Raw genomic sequence first — 23,472 nt, 5'->3', positions numbered from 1 at the left:
CAGGTTGCAGCCAAGCAGATGTCTGCCAAGGAAGCACCCTTCAGAAACGCTATGGACATGGCCATAGCCCTAGTGGAATGCTCATTGAGAGGCCCTGGTAAGGGACGCTTAGCCAAAAGGTAGCAGAATTTAATGGCTTCCGTGATCCACTTAGAAAGCCTCTGTGCAGAGATCTTGGAGTCCAACCTATGGGCCACACAGGAGACAAATAAATTGGGATCCTTCCTAAATGGCTTGGTGCGATGCAGAAAAAGCAACAAAGCCCTCTTAACATCCAAGGCGTGCAGATGTCTCTCTTCCGCAGAAGGAGAAGGGTAAAAAGTAGGCAGAAACACTTCCAAATTGAGGTGGAAACTAGACACCACCTTAGGGAGGAACGAGATGTCTGGGGCCAAGGATACCCCATCGTCCTGAAAAGAAATGTATGGAGCATCACACTGCAGAGCCACTAGCTCACGCCCTCCTGGCCATAGTGACGGCCACTAAGAAGGCAGTCTTCCAGGCTAGAAGATGCAGCAGGCAGGTAGCCAAGGGTTCAAAGAGCCGCCTCAAAAGCCGGTCAAGGACTGTCAGATCCCAAGCAGGAGGAGGAACCTTAGATGGCGGGTGAAGCCACAGAAGACCCTTCAAAAAACATTTTGTATGCTGGTGTGTAAAAACCAATGCGCCATCCACAGGGTCGTGATGAGCCAAGATGGCAGCTGGATATACTTGAATTGAAGAACAATTAAGTCCAGCTTCAACAAGGGATAGTAAAAACTCAAACACAAACTCCAGACCAGCAGAACGTGCATCAACATCCTTGTCCCGCAAAAAGGACAGGAACTTAGACCACTTTCCCGCATAGGAGCGGTGAGCTGACATCTTTCTACTGTTCAACATAACATGTTGCACTCTGTCAGAGAATTCTAGAAGCTGACCCTCCAAGCCGTCAATTTGAGGTGAGGGATGTTGTGGTGAAACAGGCAGCCGCCTTGAGCCAAAAGGAGGTCTGGTTCCGACTGAAACTTGCGGTGACACCCCCTTGCCATGACTAGGAGGACAGGAAACCAAGTCTGTCAAGGCCACCACGGAGCAACTAGGATGCACTCCGGACACTCCTGGGCCAATTTCTGAAGCAATCTGGTGAGAAGAGGCAATGGTGGAAACAGGTATAGGAACTTGCCTGCCTACGGAAGTAGAAGACCATCCCCTAGGGACCTTGGGTCCGTCCCTCCTCTGGAGCAGAATTGTTCGCACTTCCAATTGTTCGCCATGGCAAAGACGTCTATTCTGGGATGACCCCACTCCCGGAACAGAGGTTCGAGGTATCTCCAGTTCATATCCCATTTGTGATGGGAGACGTCTCCCCTGCTCAGGGAGTCCGCTCGAACATTGAGCTCCTCTGGCAGATGGCTGGCTACAATGAAGACCTGAGAAGCTATGCAGGTCTCCCAAAGCTGCATCACCAATGCACACAGCCTTCTGGACACAGTCCCCCCCTTGATGATTTATATAACTGACAGCTGTCATGTTGTTCGACATCACAGCTACGGTCTGACCATAGATTAGGGGTAGAAACGACCTCAAGGCCAGATGGACTGCCATGAGCTCTAACAAACTGATATGATGGTGAGCCACTGGTGGGGGCCATGGGCCGCCTATGCAGAGATCTCTGAAGTGCACTCCCCATCCCCCACAGTGATGCATCTGTTGTTATCATGAGCAAGAGGAGGGAGAGATGAAATGGAGCTCCTCCGCAAAGATTGGACTTCATCCTCCACCAATCCAGAGAGCGAAGCACCAGCGAAGGAACCTGCAGAATCTTGGATGGGAGGTCTCTCATCGAATTGTAATGCCTGATGAACCAGAGCTGAAAGATTCGCATCCTCAGCCTCGCGAAGTGCAGAACATTGGTAGTGGCCGCCATAAGGCCCAAGAGACGTTGGATCTGCAGAACAGAAGCGTATCTCACTGCCTGAAGAAGTTGAACCAGGGAGATGATATCCAATGCTCAGGAATCTGGAAGAAATGCTAGGTGCTGGTTGGTGTCCAAAATTGCTCCTATAAACTGAACTCTGCGCTGGGATCAGGTGAGACTTCTTCTTGTTCACCAGAAGTCCTAGTGCACTCTGAGAGAAGCTTCGAACACAGCAACAACCAACCAATTGTCTATGTAGGGGGAAAGGATGATACTCTGGAGACGAAGGTAAGCCACCACAACAACCATGGTGTTTGTGAAGACCCTAGGGGCCATAGAGAGCCCAAAAGGGAGCACCTGGTATTGAAAATGGTGCGTCCCAATGGCAAACCGAAGAAATCTCCTGTGACTGGGGAGGATGCTGATGTGGAAGTAGGCATCCTTCAAGTTCAGGGTAGCCATCCAATCTCCCTTGTTGATGAGTGGAAGGATGCTTTGTAGAGTCAGCCAGCCTTAGACTTTCCCACGTGAGAAAAGAAAGAAGAAAACTTGGTCTTCATGCTGTCCCATACGCGGCTTCCATGAACTCTCAGGGGATTTAGTGTGGTAGTGTGGTAGGGCTTCTGCGGCCATTGCTTAGACCATGGACGAGACCTGTCAGGGCGAGAGGAAGATGAAAGTACTCCCAGATTACGAGACGTCTTAATGCTCTTGTCCATTTCTTGTAGGACCGCATCCGTAGAAGAGCTGAAGAGACCCTCAGCTTCAAAAGGGAGATCCTTGACCCAGGATCTTGTGTCAAACTGGAGAGCGGTGGCCCGAAGCCAAGAATGACGACGCAATGTAATGGCCGAGATAAGCGTCTTAGTTGCAGTGTCCACCATATGTTTTGAAGCCTGCAGCTGTTATTTTGCCAGGAGCATTCCCTCCCTCTGGGCCTTTTTGGCCAACGTGCTCTTATCTTCAGGCAGAGAAGCTAGGAGCAGTGAGAGCTATTCCCAGAGGGAATACTGGTATCTCGCCATGCAGGCAGAATAATTAGAAATTTTAATTCCAAGTGTGCCCGCAGAATAAAAGTGCCTGCCAAAAGTATCAATCCTCTTCCTCTCTTTATCTGGAGGCGAGGCGTGGGTCTTCTTGGCCTTGGACGACACTACTACAGTTGGGGTGTGGATGGTTAAAGAGAAACTCTGCGACCTGTTCCTGATCCTATACATGTGATCCATACGCTTGGACGAGATAGGGGTTGAGGCAGGCTTGGACCAAGGATCTTTGATGGCTTGCAAGATGACCTTAGTAATGGGAAGGGCTACCGCTGTTGAAGTGTCCTTCTGCACAGTGTCAAAGACTGTGTCATCAATGACCAGTTGAGGATGGACCACAGGCAAAGACAAGGAATGTGCCATTCTTTTAATAAGCTCCCCATAGGATTTCAAATCTTCAGAAGGAGAGATTGGAAGATTCTCAGCTATTCTGGATTCTGAGAACGATCCCTCCAGCTGATGGCCCGACTGCCCTTCCCCATCGTCATCTGAGGTCGATGGCAATGAAGATACGCTCTCAGCTGATGGTAATCCTGGGGTGTCAATACTAGTTGAGATTTTCTTGACATCGAGATCACTGGAGTGTGCCAGCTTCCTGACCAACTTCGAGGTCAACATCAGCATTGATGAACCTCGGTGACCTTGTGGAGAGTGTGCCGAGACTAGAGTGATGTGAGGCCTGGGTTCTGAGGAGGGTACCAAGGGTATGGCGAATGATAGGGATAGCCCCCAAATGGATAAGTCCATGGTTGCGGGTCCCAGTTATGCAGATGATGAGGACATCTAAAAGGGTCCGAAGGCTCCCCAAATCTTTCAGGCTGCATCAAGGGCATCATTGGTGTCGAGTGATCCCTCAGCTGTGAGACTTCTAAGTTTGATGCCGAGCTAGGATCGCTGCCCTCCTTTGTGTCTGCTGACCGTTCTATAGGGTCAACCTCCTGGTTGGAGCCAGAAAGGGAAGTCTGCGGAACATTCGTCGGACCCGAGGGGCTCTTTGGTCAAATCGGTGAAGTGAGGATTTTCTCCGGAGGCTCCCCCGAAATGATCGCTGGGTCCTTCGGTGGTGGAGAAGGGGTCTGCCTGTCTTGGCGCTTCTTTTTCTTCTTATGCTTACTCAGCAGAGCGAGAGTACCAGGCCCCTTTGGCCTTCTTGGCCGGGGTCGATGGTTCCAACTGGGATGCCAAGCCCGCACGCTTGTGGGGGTGGTTGGCTCCTTGGAATGGTTGGGTCGGTTGGCTCGACGAGACCGGAACTGATCTCGATGCCGGGGTGGCCATTGAAGTGCCGGTCGATGCCGATGTCGACATCTGTGGTGTGAGAGCCGATTTTACCAGAGCCGCCAAAAGTCTTGTCACTCGGTTTTTTCTCATCTGCTTGGAAAATTTCGAGCAGTGATGACAGGATTCCACCCGATGACCTTCCCCAAGGCACAGCAGAAAAAGAGAATGTCCGTCCGGAGGAGGGATCTTGCTCCCACACTTAAGGCACCTCTTGAAAATCCCCCAACACTTTTCCATCGACAGAGATGGCGGGAGAAGGGCGGAGGAAAAACCCCCGAAGGGTTGAAACAACCAACTAATAGTCTCTAATAATATATATTTTTTGTAACAGGAATGAAGAACAAAGAAAAATGAAGAGAAGCCTGGAGAAGGTAAATAACTACTGACTGGAGTGATGAAAACAAGTCTATCTGACGTGGCGGTAAAGAAGGAACTGGCGGGATATTCACGCCCACCGGGTGGGCATGCACACTGGGGCTGTTGTGCATGCCTACCAGAGTTGGGCAGCGAAAAATCCCAAACTTTGGAGTTACTGATTGGGGATCGGCACTGGCGCTTCATCCCATGAGTGTGAAGCACAGAGACCACGAAGAAGATATTGCTGTTGCATTCTGTTCAAATTCAAAAGTCTCCTAAGATCTACAAGTATTTTTTCTTAGTGACAAGGAATAATGGCGACATGGAGTGAAAAAACCCATGTTCACTCATACGTGGTTATCACTTGATTGACTGCAACATCATGCTATTTCCGTGAGTCAAAGGATCATCAAATATCATCCACACACAGAATTTCTGTATCACACTCAGTAGTTTTCAATGTAGACAATTCATTTTACCTATGAATAACCAAGTGCAAAATAATATCTATATTCAGGCTATGTTCTAGTACCGGTCCATGGCCTATTAGCAACCAGGTCGCAGAGTGAGGCAGAAACCTTTGCCTACTCCTCATTTAAAGACCCCCATAGAGGGCAGGGACAGGTTATGGGCACGGGGGCAGCTTGGGGGAGCAAAAAACCCCAGCACTCCCACCGGTCCTTGGAAAGATTGTCTTCCACAAAACTGGTCCCTGGTGCAAAAAAAAAGGTTGGGGGCACTGTTCTAGTAGATAGAGCAAATTCATTTTTGGAGTAGAACATAAGTCAAGTGGCATCTTAGAGTAACAAGTGAGATAGCTGTTGACGTGTAGCTATTGAAGTGAGCTCTAACTCACGAAAGCTTATGGTGGAATAAATTTTATTAATGCTTAAGGTGCCACTGGCTTCCTATTTTATTTCACTGCTACAAACTAATGCAGCAGCAACCTTAGCCATTGGTGGTCAGGCAGAAACGAGGCCACAGGCGAAATCAGGAAGAAACAGCCATTTATTTAACGTGTATACGGACTCCAGATCAGACTCATGTCTAAACGAATCCGGAAGCCCCGATTTTAGGAAGGTCTACATTTTTATAGTCACAGACAATCATTTCCAGTAAACAATTACAGGAAAGGACCACCCCCATATCCCATACATCATTACAAGCGTCATATTACTAAAGGAACAAGGAGGAGACAGGGAGGGTCTTTCCATACACGGCATTGATGCTGCTAACACTCTTGCAGCAATATCCTTCATCAAAAACACATTTGCACCTTTGACTTGCTTCCGAGACATTTTCCAAGGTACATTTGCTCAATGCTTATTTTAGCGCTTATTCCAGCAGGTTTCTAGTTCGTCTTTTAGGCAGCTGCGGCAAAGCGGGTAGGTGAAGGATTAACTTCCTCCTTTGCAGTTCTACGCTTCTACAAGCTGGACACACTGCTAACTTCCCTTTCCTTACTTTCGCAATCTAAAATTATTTCACAGAGGCATCTAGCAAGCACTTTTAAAATCTGTTTGACCTTTTGTTTTCTTGCCCTTGTGCCTAATTGATGACTTTCAATTACCTTAATATCTTTTTATTTCAGCCCTGCTTCACTAACATGGCTATACATCGTGAATTAGTTTCCAGAATACCATGAGTTATATTATTGTTGGTACAAGGTTTTCTTTTCAAACCTTGATTGATCATTCTAATGAATTTGTGGCTGCTGTAGAAGAGGGTTGGGGAGACATGAAAGACAAAGATGGAAATCCCACAAAAACACTAGTATGGATCCAAGCCATTGTTTCCATGGGTTTGGAGTTCTTTTCCATGAATATAACCTGTGCCAGTGGGTTAAGACCTGTAGACCACTAATTTTTTTTTGCTGCAAATATTGTTACTACATCACTGGAGAAGAGTGTGATGCCAGTAGTGCTGGCCATTATCTGGCCATCCCTAAAGAAACCATAACTACAGGACATGAGATAATTTACAATTTTTCAACAAGGTAATGGAAAAGGTTGTTATGGGTTAACTGAGGGATAAACTGGATCCAAACTAATCAGGGTGAAGGACAAGGTTTGGGATAGGAACCACTTTAGTGGATCATCCTAGTAGATGATCTACGCCTGGAAACAGACAAAGAGAGATTGATCATGTTGGTACTTCTGTCCTGCAGAGTAGTACTTTACACAAGTAACTATCACATTCTTCTGGATTGTTCTGGATAGTTAGGAACCAGAAGCACTGTTTTACAATGATTTAGTGTCTGTCTTAAAATGGATACCAAAGGGCAGCATTAGGTGACTAGCACTCTTCCTCTGTGTCTCTGAACTGGTAGGGCATTGCTAGATTTAAAGTTTTCCCTTCTGCTCTTTAATACATCACATGTGACTCCTCAAGAGGACTGTCTAAAGCTTTGAAGTACAGAAGCATTAATATTTTAATAACACCAATAAAATCTGTAAAAGCTGCAGTAGAATCCCTTGAATGTGAGTACATTCTTGGCTGGATGAGGGTTAATAAATTAAAACTTCTAATGACAGAAGTGTTGATGACTGGCTGACCTAGAAATGAGGGAGGGTTCTCTGTCATATCAAAATGTCAAATGCATTGTTTGGGTGTACACCAGGATCCTATAGTGTTGCTTGTGAAGGTAGCAATAGTATCAAGTGCTTTTCCCAGGTTCAGCTGGTGAGCCAACTGGTACCTTTACTTAGATTTAGAATTTAGCAAACATCATTCTTGCCTTGGTTACCATCCTTTATGGAAGGCATTCAGGAAAAGGCTCCACTTGAAAATGGCTCAAAAACACAGAAGCAAAATTCAAAAGCCACATGACAAGCACAACTCATAGAGAATGGAAAACAAGATGTTTGGCTTAATTAAACTTGTTGCCTATTTGTTTTCATATCCAGTTCAAGTGTCTGTGATCATGTTTATACATTCAGGTGGGTAGCCATGTTGGTATGAAGAACAAAGTATGAGTCCAATGGCAAATTTACGACCAATAAAGTTGTATTCACTGTATGAGATTTTTGTTCATGCACACTTCTTCAGATACAATGAAATGGAATTTACCAGTCCATACATATAGGCAGAGGTTGAGTAGTAAATTAGCATGCAAATAATGAAGATATTTATCAGAGGAATAACAAGCTTGGTCTATAAGGTTATCATTTAACATAATGACGATGCTTTAACAGATACAAAGACCAAACTGAGGTAACAAGTTAAGTTCACATGGTCAACATTTGTTTGGATTTAATTCCCTGGGAAAACTCATGAGAGGCGAATACATATATTAAAATTGGAGAGTGATGTGTAAATGTATCATTCTTAATTGCTAACTGTTGTTAGCTGCCTGGAGCCTGATAGGGGAGGGTGGAATAGATAGATAGATAGATAGATAGATAGATAGATAGATAGATAGATAGATAGATAGATAGATAGATATAAATAAATAAATAAATAAATAAATAAATAAATAAATAGTGAATGCTTTTTCTTAATTGTAAAAATTATGAAATTTTAGCACTATATGGAAGTCTTGAAGTAGCTACTGGACTTAAAACTTTGTTCATGTTTATACATATTTCACAGAATGTTATCTCCCATATGTTCCTCCTTGCTCCCTGAGATATCTTTTACCTAAATAAAATCTGTAAAGGAAAGAATAATAGGATTCATACCTGGAGTCTTGACGTTTCTCAGCTGTGATGGTGTATCATAAATTTCCAAAATCCAGTCACCAGCTGCTTTTTCACCCCAGCAATGAGTAGTCATGAAATCCCAGTTTTTGAACCCTTCCATGGAATGGTCAAATAACCTTTTTTTAAAAAAGAAAAGAAGCAGCAGCAATAACAATATGCATAAAAATCAAAATTAAAAAGGTAACATGCAGGAAAAGAGTTGCACTTACCTGTAAATGTTTTTCTTCAAGTGATCTGCAGTGCACTCACCTATCTGGGACCTGTACAGGCCTGCCACAGTAGAAGCTTCCAAAGCTTTCCAAAGCCCTAGAGTACTATCCCTGCCAAAATGGTAATGTAATAGGAGGGAAATCCAACACTGCCCCATTGAAGACTGCATTGTGTGAGGGACAAGGAGGAGTTGTCCCAACTAAAGACAAGGCCAGGATTATCAAGAACACCCAACGTGAAATAGACATGTGAATTTAGGATGGCTTTTCTTATGTTCTTATTCAAAGTGTGATTAACATGTGGAATTCACTGCCACAGGAGGTGGCGGCGGCTACAAGCATAGACAGCTTCAAGAGGGGGTTAATAAAAATATGGAGCAGAGGTTCATCAGTGGCTATTAGCCACAATGTGTGTGTGTGTGTGTGTGTATATATATATATATGTGTGTGTGTGTGTGTGTGTATAAAAATTTTTTGGCCACTGTGTGACACAGTGTTGGACTGGATGGGCCATTGGCCTGATCTAACATGGCTTCTCTTATGTTCTCTTAGGATCACCAGCGAATAACTAGTCATCCAAATACAGTAAAACAATGCATCCTAGGATCTTCAGGTATGCAATCATATGCAGTTTGCTGTTTTGGGAATCTTAAAGTTGCATATTTTCTTATTTCTATTGCCCCTACCTCTAGGCAATGTCTCCATTTTTCATGTGGTCATAAATATTTCCAGGATATTGCCCTGTCCTTTGGGCTGACCAGTGTTCCAAGAGTATTCACTAAATGCTTATTTTTCCATGATTTCCTAGATCATGGAGTTTTCCATTATTTTCTAGATTGTCCCTATGTGATGTGCCTGGCCTGATATGACACTTACGGATGAAGTCATTGTGCTGTGTGCAATGCGTGGTGGTGGGACTCTTTGGGGACAGGGATCCCCCCTGGTAGCCTCCTCCTTGCTGGTGGGTTGGGGCCCGCCAAATTGGGAAATCGTCCGCCCCTGGCAGGAACTTGGCAGCCCTATCCATATAATTTATGGTGGACTTGTAATAAAGTCAAGACATTTTGGACACGTGCATTAATTGATTCAGAAGTTTTTAAAGACTAACATATAAATGAAACCAGAAGCCTTTCCCCAGGGTCTGGTGGATACAGTTCAAAAACAGCCATTGAACTTTGTGTTTATACAGCACAACAGCTGCAAGATAATTATATTCTCAAAATGGAAAAGTTTGACAATACCTACTATAGAGGAATGGTTGATGACATTCTTATAAGTTGCTGAGATGGCTAAACTTACTGCTTTGATTAGAGAAAACAACAACACAAAGAAACCACCACATGCTGAGAAGACAAATCTGATACAAAATAGCAATGATATAATAAAATCAATATATTTGAAATGAGTATATGTAAGTGTGCTTAGTGTTCCAAAGAGTATGAAAAATGAACATCAACAATTATGACCAGCCCAATTTATTTCAAATATATTGATTTTATTACTACTATTTTGTATCAAATTTGTCTTCTCAGCATGTGGTGGTTTCTTTGTATCGTTGTACTTTTTACACCATGTTTGATCCTTTGCTTGTATTTGATTAGAGAAAAGACAGTTTCTACTTTTATTAACAATTGGAAACCCTTTATAAAATTTTTGTGTGACACAGAAAAGAATGATTTGATGATTTGTGGATATGATGATTAAGGTATTAGATAACAGATAATAAGGCAAAAGAAAAAAAGAGTTTATCTATAGCTATATATCTCATTTCAGAGAGTTCTGAGAGAGAGCAGAGAAGCTCTTGAGATAGAGCAGAGAATAACTAATATAAGGATGAGCAGCTGGGGAAGTTGCTGAGAATTTCTGAGTTTGTGCCACTGCTGAAAATTCTGAATTTGTAGTTGCTGGGGAACTGCTGTTTGTTTGGTTGAGTGGGCTGAAGGTGAAGGTGATTGTTGCTGATTGATTAGGAGTGCCTGTGTTCCCCACCCTCTTTGCATTGTTAAGCTGCGCCTTGCCAGAGGTGCGAGCCTTTGGTGAGAGCTAAAGGGCTCTTGGCCTGTGGCTCTTAGCCTGGAGGCTGTGTAAGGACCAGGAATCCAGATCCCTAATTTCCTTGTGCTCCCAATAAGGCCAAATTAATAGACTGTTTCTGTTCCTTTGTCTTAACTGTCTTAATTGTTTTACCTACTGTAAATTATTGAATATGTATTTTAATATTTATTAATGTTATTGTTATATGCTTTTATGTTGTAAGCCGCCCTGAGCCCATCTTGGTAGGGAGGGCGGGCGGGATATAAATCAAACAAACAAACAAACAAACAAACAAACAAACAAGATGACCTCCAGAAGGGGAGCCACATAAACAAACAGGATTTAAAAGGGGACTGTATATTTTTAAAAAGCTATCATGAAGGTAGAATGCCAGCAGGGGGGTGGGGGCATTCCAGTGTTTTGCACTGAGTGTCACATGTATGACTATCTGTCCGCAGGACAGAAGTCTTGGGTGTGTGCTCGATGCTCCTGGCCCTCAGGGAATGAGTTTCTACCCTTGAGGACAAGGTGACTGACCTGGAGAAGCAGAGACAGTCAGTTAGGCACTTGGGGAAGATTCTCGGGGACGTATTAGATGAGCCCCACTCTGAACATGGCAGCCCCACTGCTGCCAGTGAGCATGAGGTTCAAGAGGGAACAGGGCACCGTGCTGAGGATAAGGGGAATGCGCCCTCAGAAGGGACCTCTTCTTCAGTTGGTGAGTGGGTATCCTTTCGTGCCAAGGAATCATCCCTGGGCAGGGAGAGAGGGGGGATCTTGGTAGTTGGTGATCCGATCCTTAGGCAAGTAGACAGTTGGGTGGCAAAACCACGTACTGACCATATGGTGACTAGCTTGCCTGGTGACAAGGTAGTGGACATTACGTGTGTAGTAGATAGGCTGATAGACAGTGCTGGGGAGGAGCCAGTAGTCGTGGTGCATGTTGGCACCAACGATGTGGGGAAATGCAGTCATGAGGTCCTGGAGGAAAAATTTAGGCTTCTAGGTGGGAGACTTAAGGCCAGGACTTCCAAGGTAGCCTTCTCAGAAGTGCTACCTGTTCCACATGCAGGGCTGGAGAGACAGGCACAAATTAGAAGTCTCAATGTGTGGATGAGACGATGGTGTAGGGAGGAAGGGTTTAAGTTTGTTAGGCACTGGGATGCTTTCTGGAACAAGCGGGAGTTGTACAAAAGAGACGGTCTCCACTTGTTCCCAGATGGAACCAGTCTGCTGGCGCTTAAAATCAAAAAGGTGGCAGAGCAGTTTTTAAACTAAATCTTGGGGGAAAGCTGACAGGAGATGAAATGTCTCTGGTTTGGGAGGATTCATCTCAAAGAGATGAAGGGTTAGCTGTTACTTTTCTACTAGGTAATGGATCAGAGTTGTCCACTGTGATGGTGACAAACAGTATGGACTGTCTGCCAAAGTCTCGAGGCGACAGGAGGAAGGTTGCGGGCCTAGCTTGCCTGGGAAATTATAGATGTTTGTATGCAAATGCTAGAAGTGTTTGAAGTAAAATTGGTGAGTTCGAATGTTTAGTGTTGGGAGAAAACATAGACATTGTGGGAATTTCAGAAACTTGGTGGAATGAGGAGAACCAGTGGGACACAGTGATTCCTGGCTATAAGTTATATCGGAAGGACAGGGAAGGAAGGGTTGGAGGTGGAGTGGCTCTGTATGTCATAGAGGGCATACGGTCCAGTGAAACTGAGGTCAGAGAATTAGATTCCCTTCTAGAAATTCTTTGGGTTGAAATAGAGGGCCCAAAAGGAAATTTAACTATGGAAGTTTGTTATGCCCACCAAATCAAAAGATAGAGGACGATTATAATATGATGGAAGGATTAAAGCTAGTGGCTAAACGTAAAAACTGTGTCGTAATAGGTGATTTTAAGTACCTGCAGTTTGATTAGGTCAATATGTGTTCCGGTCGAGAGAAAGAGATTGAGGGGAGACAGAGGGGGGTGCTTACCCCAGGCACCGATGGAGGGGGGGTTGTGCCAAATTGGGTATAGGGTCCATTGTATTCTATGGTACCGGCCCATAAGGGGGCGCCATTTTTTAATTTTGCCCCCTTCAAAAACCACGTAGATCTGGTCCTGTCTGAAGATGGGGGCAATGTCTCTTCCCCAGCTGCGGTTCCCAAAGCCTCTTCCTAAAGATCTGCCTTTAAGTGAGAAGCTGTATCAAGTCTTGTGTTTGGGGTGAACTGTTTGAAAATAGAGCAAGTGAATGCATTATGGTCTTCACCATTGCATAACAGGCAACAGGAACAGCCATCAGTTTGGGCCATCTTAGTATCACACTGGATACACTTCTTAAACCAAGGCTTTTTTTTTTTGAGCCAGGAACGCATAGGGATGGTATCAGGGGTGTGGCCTAATATGCAAATGTTCTTGCTGGGCTTTTTTTACAAAAAACCATGCATGAAACAATGGTGATGTCATAGGGGTGGCCTAATATGCAAATGGTGGGCTTTTTCTACAAAAAAAGCCCCATCTTAAACAATTTCCTTTGGGCCATTTTGACTCACACCTATGAATTCATAACATTCTCTAGGCTAAAAAAAAGGTGATTTGGCCAGAAAGAAACACCAGTGAAAGCTGGAAGATCTTCTCTCTGCAGTGGCAGAAAGAGGACAGACGAGACAGGTGCTCTCCCTCCAATCATATGATCATTTCGGCTAGAAAGCCAATAGAAGGGAACAGCACTCTCTAGAGCTTTGGGAAGCCTTGGAAGCTTCTACTACAGCATGCCTGCACAGATCCAAGATTGTGGATCTGCATAGTGATCACAGTGGTAAAATTTCATACTTAATGAGTTGAAGTTTCACATTATATAGGTATGATTTTTAAGTAATTGCTGCAGTTTCTTAGATCCAAACATACAGTTGTACTATATATTATGATTATAATAGTGTTGTTGCTAGAATATAAGAAGAACCCTGCTAGGTCAGAGTAGCAGTTCATCTACTGCAGCACCCTGTCTCACACATTAGCCAAACAGTTTCTCTGGAATGCTGACAACAGAGCATAGATGCTAAGATCTGCTGTGGCTTTCTGGCACTGGTATTGACAGGTTGCTAGTGCTACATGACTGGTGAGAGGTTTGGTGGCGTATGTGTCTAGAGAAAGGTACAATAAATGATATAAAATGGGCATGTTAAGGAATGTTATGCTGCCACACTATCATGGGAATGTGTATTTGCGCTATTACAATTCTATCAGCAGATATTCTAGGTCACAGAATTCACATATTTGAAATTACTGTGCTTGAGTCTTGTGATGTTAAGAGACCACCCCCCTGTGCTTCTGTTAATAAAGTGTTCCAGTTCAGTCTAAACTAGCAGCTGGATTTGAAGATGGATCATGACATGTATGACTAATGGGGCATGAAGTGGAACTAGTATTTTTAAGCTACAGAGTGCTTTTATGAGCTTTGCACCTAAAGATAATCCAACACACTGTTCTTTGAACAGCTGTTTTTCATAGGGGTTCCAGTGACAGCTTACAGACTGGAAGAAGCAGCAACAGAGAAATTCAAGACAACAATCTTTTAATCTAGTCCCTATTAGCCTACCTTTCTGTTGAAGGAAACCCAAATGCTCTCAATGAACAATCTGGAGCAGTTAAGTAGTATGAAAACTTTCTCAACTGTTAAGTTACTACAGTCATTTCTCTCAAAATCTGACATGCCAAGTCTTGAAAAATATCCACAGCAGTTAATGTTAGTTTTTCTACAACCCGTAGTGCTTTTCTATTCACACAAGCAGATACATCTCCAATGACTTTGAAGAGTAAATCAAAAAGATCCAGACCTCTATTGTGGATGATAGAAAAAACTTCTACATGTTATTTAAAAATAGGTTGGATCAAACGAATTAAGAGTGTAAGTAATGGCCTCTATACCCTGTTGTTGGCTGTCCAGGAGAACTGGTTGGTCACTGTGTGAGATAGGATGCTGGACAAGATGGACTCTTCTTACAAGAGTAAGGTTATGCATAACTCTAGCAGCAACTCAACTGTTCAGCATTTCAGGGAGAAGCCTGAAATATGATTTTTAAGAGACTTTCCCATTCCCTAATACATAAAAACACAGCAGTGCAATCCCCCTGAACAATCTTCATTTCCTTGTTCCTCAGCAGCTGCAGTTCCAGTAAATGAAAGTGAACATACACTAACAAAGCACCCAAAATAAACAGAATTTGCAAGCACACACTTTTGTGATCTCACTGGGGCTTTACACTGCTGTATTTCCAACCAGCTTCTTCAGGCTGACCCAGGCAAATGCAAACAGAGAGAGCTAGAGTTTTCCTCCATCCCATAAACAAGTTTCTATACAAAGATGTCTCTCACACTCACACACACAAACGCTTACTGGCTCTAGTTGAAACGAAAGCAAAGGAAGTAGAGGAACTTCTCACACACTCTCTCACACACACATGGCTCTGCTGCTGGCTCCTCTTGATGCAGCTTTCACTTCCTGCTCAAATTTAAAGGTGTACACACACATTTTAAAACACAAGGTGTTTGCAGGCTTCTAAACCTGCGGAATTCTAAAGGCACATGATCTAAAGGCGGTGGTGGTGGGGCTTCCCCTGCTGGCCAGTTGGCTGGGGGCAGGGTGGAGCCTGGAAAATTGGGGATTGGGAAGCTACCTAAAAAGGGAGTAAATACTACAGCCATCCTAGGCATTTCTTTCATTTTCCAAACTATACTTACAATTCAGAGATGTCCACCTTTTAAATCCATTTTTTGCCTTTTGCTTTTTGCTTCACTTTAAGACCTTTCTGATAATCTCTTCTGCTATCTTTTCAAATAAAAATAGCAACAGAGATGTTTCCATTAGCCTTCCCCCCTTTGTTTTTCCTTCTTGAGACACAGTTGTCCTTACAACCATTCCAATTTGTAAACATCTCTCTTGCATTATACAGTTTAATTTAATAATGAGTGGTTCCTTAGCAATGCTGGTAAGTTTTTCTTTTACTTGGATATGCCACTTTTAACATAACCTAAAGTGGCACTGTGTCTTGGCATGTTTTTTGAACTTTATCAGAGATCTCTTCTAATATTTTCCTCTTATAAATGTACCTATAAGTAATGCAATAGATAAATGACAACATGAAATGAAATAATTTTTAGAATGATAATACATTGCAGCAAAAAACAAGCACTTAACATGTTTTAATTTAGCATACGTTTTTAGGGACTAGCACCCAAACATGTAAAGAAATGAAATATTCATTATCAGTAGATTACTTGCCTGTGTTTATATCCCTATATCATTGTCTTAATCAATTTATCTTCTTCCATCCTGTGGAAACTGCAGTTTTTCATAGCAAACCCCACCAAAAGTAATCCCTGCTTGTTCTGTTATCTTGCCACAAAAGCTTTAAGAAAATTTGTTTTAGCATCATCAAAATCTGCCTATGTCTCTTTAGTAGGGATGCCAGACCCACCCTCCCCCCAGTGGGGGAGCGTGTACCCCACTCTCAGGCCCCAACTCTCTACTGTTGATAAACTGGCCAGCAGGGGGGACTTACTGCAAAAAAAAGAGTGAGGAACACCCAACATTTTAGCAACATGCCTATGTGACAACCAGAGCATCGCCCTGACATGCCTATATCACTTTCAGGTCACGTTGAAAGTTCTGTGGGCACATTACTGAAACGGATGAAACCCCCTGATCCCAGTAAGTCCTCCTTCCATCCCCCACCAGCTACCAGGAGGAACCTGGCAACACTACTTTTTGGTTTGCAAAATTTCTTTACTTAGGACATTTAGATCATCAGGTGCTTGATGTAAGTCCTCAAATGCAATAATTCTTTGGAGTCATGCAATTTATTTGTGCTAGACCTACAGTAATCTCAATACTGAATCTGAATGCCTTTCTTATTGCTGTGGGCATATTTTACTTTGCCCTGTATGCAGTAATGGTTTTAAATAAAGACATCCTGTACACAGGAGAATATTTTTCTCATAAGAAGTGAATATATCACACTGTTATGCAATTTAAAAGGAATAAAAGCTAATTTTCTTAAAAACTTAAAACTTTCTTATGCTACTTCTTACTTTCCAGCAACACTTATATCCCTAGAGCCACAGAACCTATTTATTTTTCACTCACTGAGTGCCTGCCTAGAGTGATCCTAATGCATTACAACAGGACTTGTTCCTAGCAATTAGATCAACAGAAACACTCTGAGCCTTCTGGTTCATCAGTATCCAGTTCAGACAAAAATGGCAAAACAACATGAAAAAGAACAAAAACTATATCAAATTAAGAACAGGGAGAATTTTTGTAAGAAAATGGAAATGTATTGCTACTAAAAAAAGTGAAATATAATAGTGCAAAGAAGTTCATAAAAATACAAGTAGAGGGCAGGGTTGCCAAGTCTGTGCACCTGGAAGTGACAACATAGCGCTGGGGACGTCATGCTAGGGACGCTCTAGGACTCATGATAAACCTCTATAGTACCATAGAGGTTTATTGTGATTCCTAGAGCGTCACACTGGGAACACACTAGGATTTGCGGTAAAACTCTACCATAGAGCTTTCCCCACAAATCCTAGATGGTACCATTGAGTTCTTAGTGCTAGTCCTAGAGCGTCCCTGGCATGACTTCCCCGGTGTGATGATGTCACTTCCAGTTGGGAATGGTGCATGCCGATGGAGCTCTTTGACGGTGGGGATCCTCCTGGTGGTCTGCTCCCTGCCAGTGATTTATGGCCCTCCTGGGTGGGGGGGGGGATCCCCTGCCCCCAGCAGGAGCTTGGCAGCCCTAGTGGAGGGTAAGAGTAAAATATTTCAGAGAACTGGTGTATTACAGTTTATAAATTCAGAATCTGGTTGGTTGATCAAGAGGTTTTAGATTCTTAGTTGAAAAGGTTAATAATAACCTTAATGAATAATATTAAATAATAAATAACTTTTAATAATAATAATGTGAAATGTAATACTGCAAAGGAGTTCATAAAAATACAAGCGGAGGGTAGGGTTGCCAAGTCTGTGCACTCGGAAGTGACAACATAGTGAAATGTAATAACAACAACAACAATATACTGTCAAGGCACAACTGACTCATGGTGACCCCATGAGTATACAGCAAAAGGCCCTCCAAACTATCTCACCAATCAAAGAAACCTATCTTGTGGGCAAATGAGAGAGGGCCTTTTTGGTGGCAACCTCACTATTATGGAACAACCTCCCCAGAGACCTTATTCTGCCTGGCTCTATCACTTTTGATCTTCAGCAGGCAACTGAACACAATTTTATTAAGGACTTCATTTGACTAATTTGGTTTTAATTTTTGGCAATCTTAATCATGTTTTAAAACTGTTATTTTACTTCTATTGTAAGCCACCTTGAGTGCTGCAAACTAGAAAAGCATTAACATTGCAACCCCAGGAGAAAGCAGAATAGAAAAGAAAGAACAGGTGAAGACCACAAAATACCAAGATGTACAAACAGAGTTAGAGCACCTTTGAGAGAAGAAGGTAACCATCATTCCACTTGTCATTGGAGCTATTAGAGCAGTGCCTAAAAGTCTCAAGAAACAACTGGATATTCTGGGAACTGAGCAAATAACACCAGCTGAGCTCCAGAAGACAGTGTTGCTTGGAACAGCAAGAATCCTGCAAAGATAGATCTGTAATTCCCAAGAACCTGACTAGATCTTTAATTGCAGAATACTATCTACCAGTCAAATATCTGATTGTGACAATTCATCTTGATAATCATCAGGGCTCTTTTTTGGAGCAGGAATGCACAGGAATGCAGTTTCAGTTGGCTTGGTGTCAGGGGGTGTGGCCTAATATGTAAATAAATTCCTGGTGGGCTTTTTCTACAAAAAAAGCCCTGTGTGAAATAATGGTGACATCAGAGGGTGTATCCTAATATGCTCCTGTGTGATTGAGCAACCCTAGCAAAGCAAGCTGTGATGCAGAAGGAAGCGAGAGAGAGAGAGAAGGAAACAGATAACAACCAGCTGTGTGAGGGCCTGATAGGAGCCCTTTGGGGGCCTGATTCAGCCCCTGGGCCACATGTTTGCCACCCCTGTACTAGACATTTATATGTCTGGTATTTTCTCAGTTTATTTATTAGACATAAAGAAAAAATAGTCACCAAGTTTCCTATATCGAACTGTGCCAGTTTCCACCTGGCAATCCTATTTTCACATTTTCTATGTTCTTCAATGTATGTTTAAATAATCACCAAGAAACTAAGTGCCATGCCAAATTCACTGACTACCCTAGGGCCATATACACGGACTCATGAAAATGCTTTTTTTAAATGAAGCAAGATACAAAAAAATATAGTAGAAAATATATCCATCTATTCTTACTTGAGAATGAAATATATATAAGTACTTTTTATTCAAATTACTGCCTTATCAACTGCCTTCTTGTAATATTGCTCCTGTGTCACTTTCTCTATATTCTCCAGCAATCTCATCACTAAAGGTGATGCCAAAATTTTATGCTCCTAGCACCAAAGATTACACTATGACAGGGGATCTCAGATTTCTGCAGTATTATTATTCTTTCATAGAAAGGACCTCTAGGGTCATCTAGCCCAACCCCCTGCACAATGCAGGAAATTCATAAATACCTTCCCTACAAACATACATCCCCAGTGACCCCTGCTCAATGCCCAGAATATGGCAAAAATCTCTAGGATCCCTTGCCAAACTGGACTGAAGAAAAATTGCTGACAGACCCAAAAGTGGCAATCAGCATTTCCCTGGGCATGTAAGGAAGGGCCATGAGAACTAAGCACTGATGCAACCCTTCCTGCCCTCCTTCTCATGATCTGCCTAATTCACAGAATCAGCATTGCTGTCAGATGGATGTCTAGCCTCTACTTAAAAACCTCCAGGGAAGGAGAGCCCACCATCTCCTGAGGAAGCCTGTTCCACTGAGAAACCACTCTGATAGTCAGGAAGTTCTTCCTAATGTTGAGCCAGAAACTCTTTTGATGTAATTTCAACCCGTTGGTTCCAGTCCTACCTTCTGGGGCAACAGAAAACAATTCTGCGCCATCTTCAACATGACAGCCCTTCAAGTACTTGAAGATGGTGATATCACCTCTTGGTCATCTCCTCTCCATGCTACACATACCCAGTTCCTTCAATCTTTCCTCATAGGACTTGGTCTCCAGACTCCTCACCATCTTTCTTGCCCTCCTCTGGACACATTCCAGCTTGTCTATATCCTTTTTAAATTGTAGTGCCCCAAACTGAACACAATATTCTAGGTGATGTCTAACCAGAGCTGAGTAAAACGATACCATTACTTTGCATGATCTGGACAGGAGGTGGTGGCAGCTACAAACATAGCTTCAAGAGGGTATTGGATAAACATGGAGCAGAGGTTCGTCAGTGGCTATTAGCCAAGAGAAGTCTCCCCCATCATATAGTTATGCATTGGATTTTTCATACCTAAATGCAGAACTTTACATTTATTCCCATTATAATTCATTTTATTTGTTTTAGCCCAGTTCTCCAGCCCAAGATCATCTTGCATCCTGACCCTGTCTTCTACTGTATTTGCTACCTCTCCCAAATCAGTTTCATCCACAGAGTTAATAAGCGTTCCCTCTATTGCTTCATCCAAATCATTTATGAAGATGTTGAACAAAACAGGTCCCAGGACAGATCCCTGAGGTACTCCACTTGTCAGTCCTCTCCAAGAGGATGAGGAACCATTCACTCTTTGGGTGTGATTTGTCTACCAGCTACAGATCCACCTAAAGGATCGAAACCTTTAAAAGTGTTTAAAGTTCTGACCAGATGGATAGTTGAATGTGATTACTTTACCTGTTAGCCAAAAGCTGAGACCTTGTTCCAGAGGGAGATGTCAAATAAATTGCCAGGTCACCCCGTCGTGGGTGCATTATAGTGATACGCACAACTACATGTTCCAGGTAAATCACATGGTGATTGGGATTATCTGCACAGCCTGTGGCTTTATATATTGATCGAACACCATTATCTGGTCCATTACGAATGCTATCTGGTCGTATTGTTCTGTTTCAAAAACAACAACATTATAGCCAGTGAATAACAGAACTTGTGTTGTTATAACTAACTTTTATGCTTTGAAAATTTATATATAATTTCAATGATTCAGAAATTAATAGATTTAACATATATTTTATTTTAAATGCCCAGCTTTTCCCCCAAAGCTTTCCTGTATTCTTCTTTGAAGTATATTACAGTAGTACTACTAACTAAAGAATAAGCATTATGGAATTAAAAATGAATTAATGAAAAATAAACTTTAGTTTAAAAATCTGGATTAATTTAAAAGTAATTTATGTTGCGAGCCAGTTGGGTGTAGTGGTTAAGTGTGAGGACTCTTATCTGGGAGAACCAGGTTTGATTTCCCACTCCTCCACTTGCACCTGCTGGAATGACCTTGGGTCAGCTATAAGTCTGGCAGAAGTTGTCCTTGAAAGGGCAGCTGCTGTGAGAGCCCTCTCAGCCCCACTCACTTCACAGGGTGTCTATTGTGGGGGAGGAAGATAAAGGAGATTGTGAGCTGCTCTGAGACTCTGTGATTCAGAGTGGAGGGTGGGATTTAAATCCAATATCTTCTTCTTTTTTTTAAAAGTAACTTCCTCCTAGTCTAAAAATATGTGACCAAATGAGATCATAAACTACCACACATACTTCCAGAACTTTTCACTGCAATTTCATTATCACCCATGAAAACTCCAACTTCTCAAAAGAGATAGAATTGATAGCACAAAACTAATGCGTTAGTACTATTGTTCAAACATATTTATTGCAATAACAAAATATCAGAAAAGCCTTAGTCAATGCATATCAAATTATAGCACCTTTTACATGGTAGTTTGGTTATCTGAAACTATATTAATTTCCATGGATAGCTTCCTTCTCATACAGATACAGTACTTGTCCAAGGAAAAAAGTTTATTGGGCCTTAAGAGAACAGAGGAAGTTGGTGGAATCAAAGGCATCCTTACTTAATCTGGCTTATCAAGAGATCCTAAGAAAACAAGTTTTTAAACTGTATTTAGTAAAATGTTGTCTCTCTTCCATATATTTCCATGAGGGTATAATTATCATTTGGGTTTAAAAAAAAAATATTTGGACAAGATAAATTCTAATATTGTAATGAGAATTTATGTCTATATTGATTGATAAGAATATGAACAGAGAACTGGGCAGAAACTTCCACTCATTACCCCAAAATCTACAAATAACTTAAACAGCATGAAGACTGAGTGCTGGAGTTCTGATAACTGTACTCACATCTCCTGTGTCCAAGAATGGTCCTGCTGCACTATTTCTGTGCATGAATGTGATGAGGTGGGAAGAAACAGGATTCTACTGAATTATATAAACCACAGCAGACTCACTGGAGCTACCTTTGTGGCCTAGGGCTTGCGGGGGAGGAGAAGAGTTGGGCTAGCTGCATGGCTCTGAAGTTTCCCCTGCAAAATTTGGCATTCGGGCCAATTGCTCCCAGGCTTGGTTGTCATGAGGGAGGAGAGGACTGAGCCAGGGGACTGCATCATGGATGTACTCTGCTGTTCCCTATTTAAAGCAGCTGCAGCATGTGCTGAGACCTTGTCGGTGGTAACATTTTTCTCACTCCGTTCCCCCCTTTGTTTCATGTCCATTGTTATTTGTAATTATCACAGCTTTTAGGTGGTTTAGGCATTGGGACAGATCCTTTTAGGGGGAGGCGGTGCCAGCATGTCCGTCTCCTCTGAGTTGGGGACTCCCTGAATGGGTCTTGGGGGTGGAGCATTAAGTGGCATGCCCAGGCAGGGGCTGTTGGTTGGTTCTCACTTTTAGGTGACTGTGGCCAGTGCCCATGTGGGGCCCTGAAAATTCAGCATTCTGTGGTGTTACCCCTTGGCAATGCAGGCAGGCCGAGTGCATGGATCAGTACATTGGGTGGCAGGTGGGTCGCCTGATGCTGAATCAGTCACCATGCTGTGCTTATGTTCTTGCTCTGTCCAATTAAGTTGTGGCCTACTTTCATCCAAATCTAATGTCACAGTTTTTTTTTTTCTCACATCACCCTCCCTTTTATAGCCTCTGGGTTCACAAAAATCCCACAGCATAGAGGTACTGTGCCCCAAATAAAAAGAGATGTAAACATTTTAAATATGTACACATTTTAAGAATAACAACAGAAATCTGATTTGATAATTTTATAACCTAAAACATTTGATGAGTTTATTGAGAAATGGGGGACAATTAAATCACACAATGCACAAGCTGAAGGCAGATATACATTAGGGCCGCACATGTTGGTTTGGGTTTGGGTATGACCTAAAGTGGCTTATGCTGCTACTATATGTATTGAATCCAAGATTTAACTGGAGCTCCTTTGCCAGATGTGCTGTTACTCTGGATCCAAACTCTTAAATTGGTTGCTGGCCTGACATTTTCATGACAGCATTTGATTCATTTTTTCTGCCCACCACCAGTTTTAAATTATTGAAGTAGTGGTTTTATGTATTTACTGCTTTATTATATTTTGTTATTATTTACATTGTACACCACCTTAGGTAGAAAGATGGCTAATAAATGTTTTAAATAAAATTAAAATGGGCTTCTTGGCCATTTTCTCTAAACATAAGTTTGGATGGTGGAGAATTCAGATGTCCTAGCCAAGAATCTCCTTCTGGGATATGGGACGGGAGTAACTAGATTGTTGTACCAGTTTCCTCAATGGTGGTATTCAGTTTAAGGGAAGCTGGCAGGAAACCAAATGTACAAACACAGCCTACAGTAAAACCTTTTCCATCTAGCATTTGATTATCTAGACTATTCAGTTAATTGGCACTGCCCACTGCTCTTGGCCATATACTCCTGTGTGTGTTCCACCTGGCCAGCTTGATGTCTCTAGCCATTGTTGGATTTCTGCCAACTGGTGTTGCCAACTGATGACATCCATCCTTTCT

The 23,472-nt window shown here is 42.5% G+C and overlaps 1 protein-coding gene across 2 annotated transcripts in view; it reads right to left on the bottom strand.

The window, feature by feature from the left end:
* PCSK5 (proprotein convertase subtilisin/kexin type 5) overlaps positions 1 to 23,472 on the bottom strand; it is a 429,617-nt gene that overhangs the window by 114,698 nt on the left and 291,447 nt on the right. For both annotated transcript variants that reach the window (XM_060237482.1, XM_060237481.1), the window contains exons 12-13: positions 20,345 to 20,554; positions 8,262 to 8,398 (exon numbers count right to left, since the gene is read on the bottom strand). In XM_060237482.1, the coding sequence (XP_060093465.1) occupies positions 8,262 to 8,398; positions 20,345 to 20,554 (347 nt within the window). The remainder of the gene's footprint in view (positions 1 to 8,261; positions 8,399 to 20,344; positions 20,555 to 23,472) is intronic.

Source organism: Heteronotia binoei, chromosome 4, assembly GCF_032191835.1.
Source record: "Heteronotia binoei isolate CCM8104 ecotype False Entrance Well chromosome 4, APGP_CSIRO_Hbin_v1, whole genome shotgun sequence".
Classification (NCBI taxonomy): domain Eukaryota; kingdom Metazoa; phylum Chordata; class Lepidosauria; order Squamata; family Gekkonidae; genus Heteronotia; species Heteronotia binoei.
Note: the sequence above shows the minus strand (reverse complement) of the source record. Positions and strands in the feature narration are given on the sequence as shown.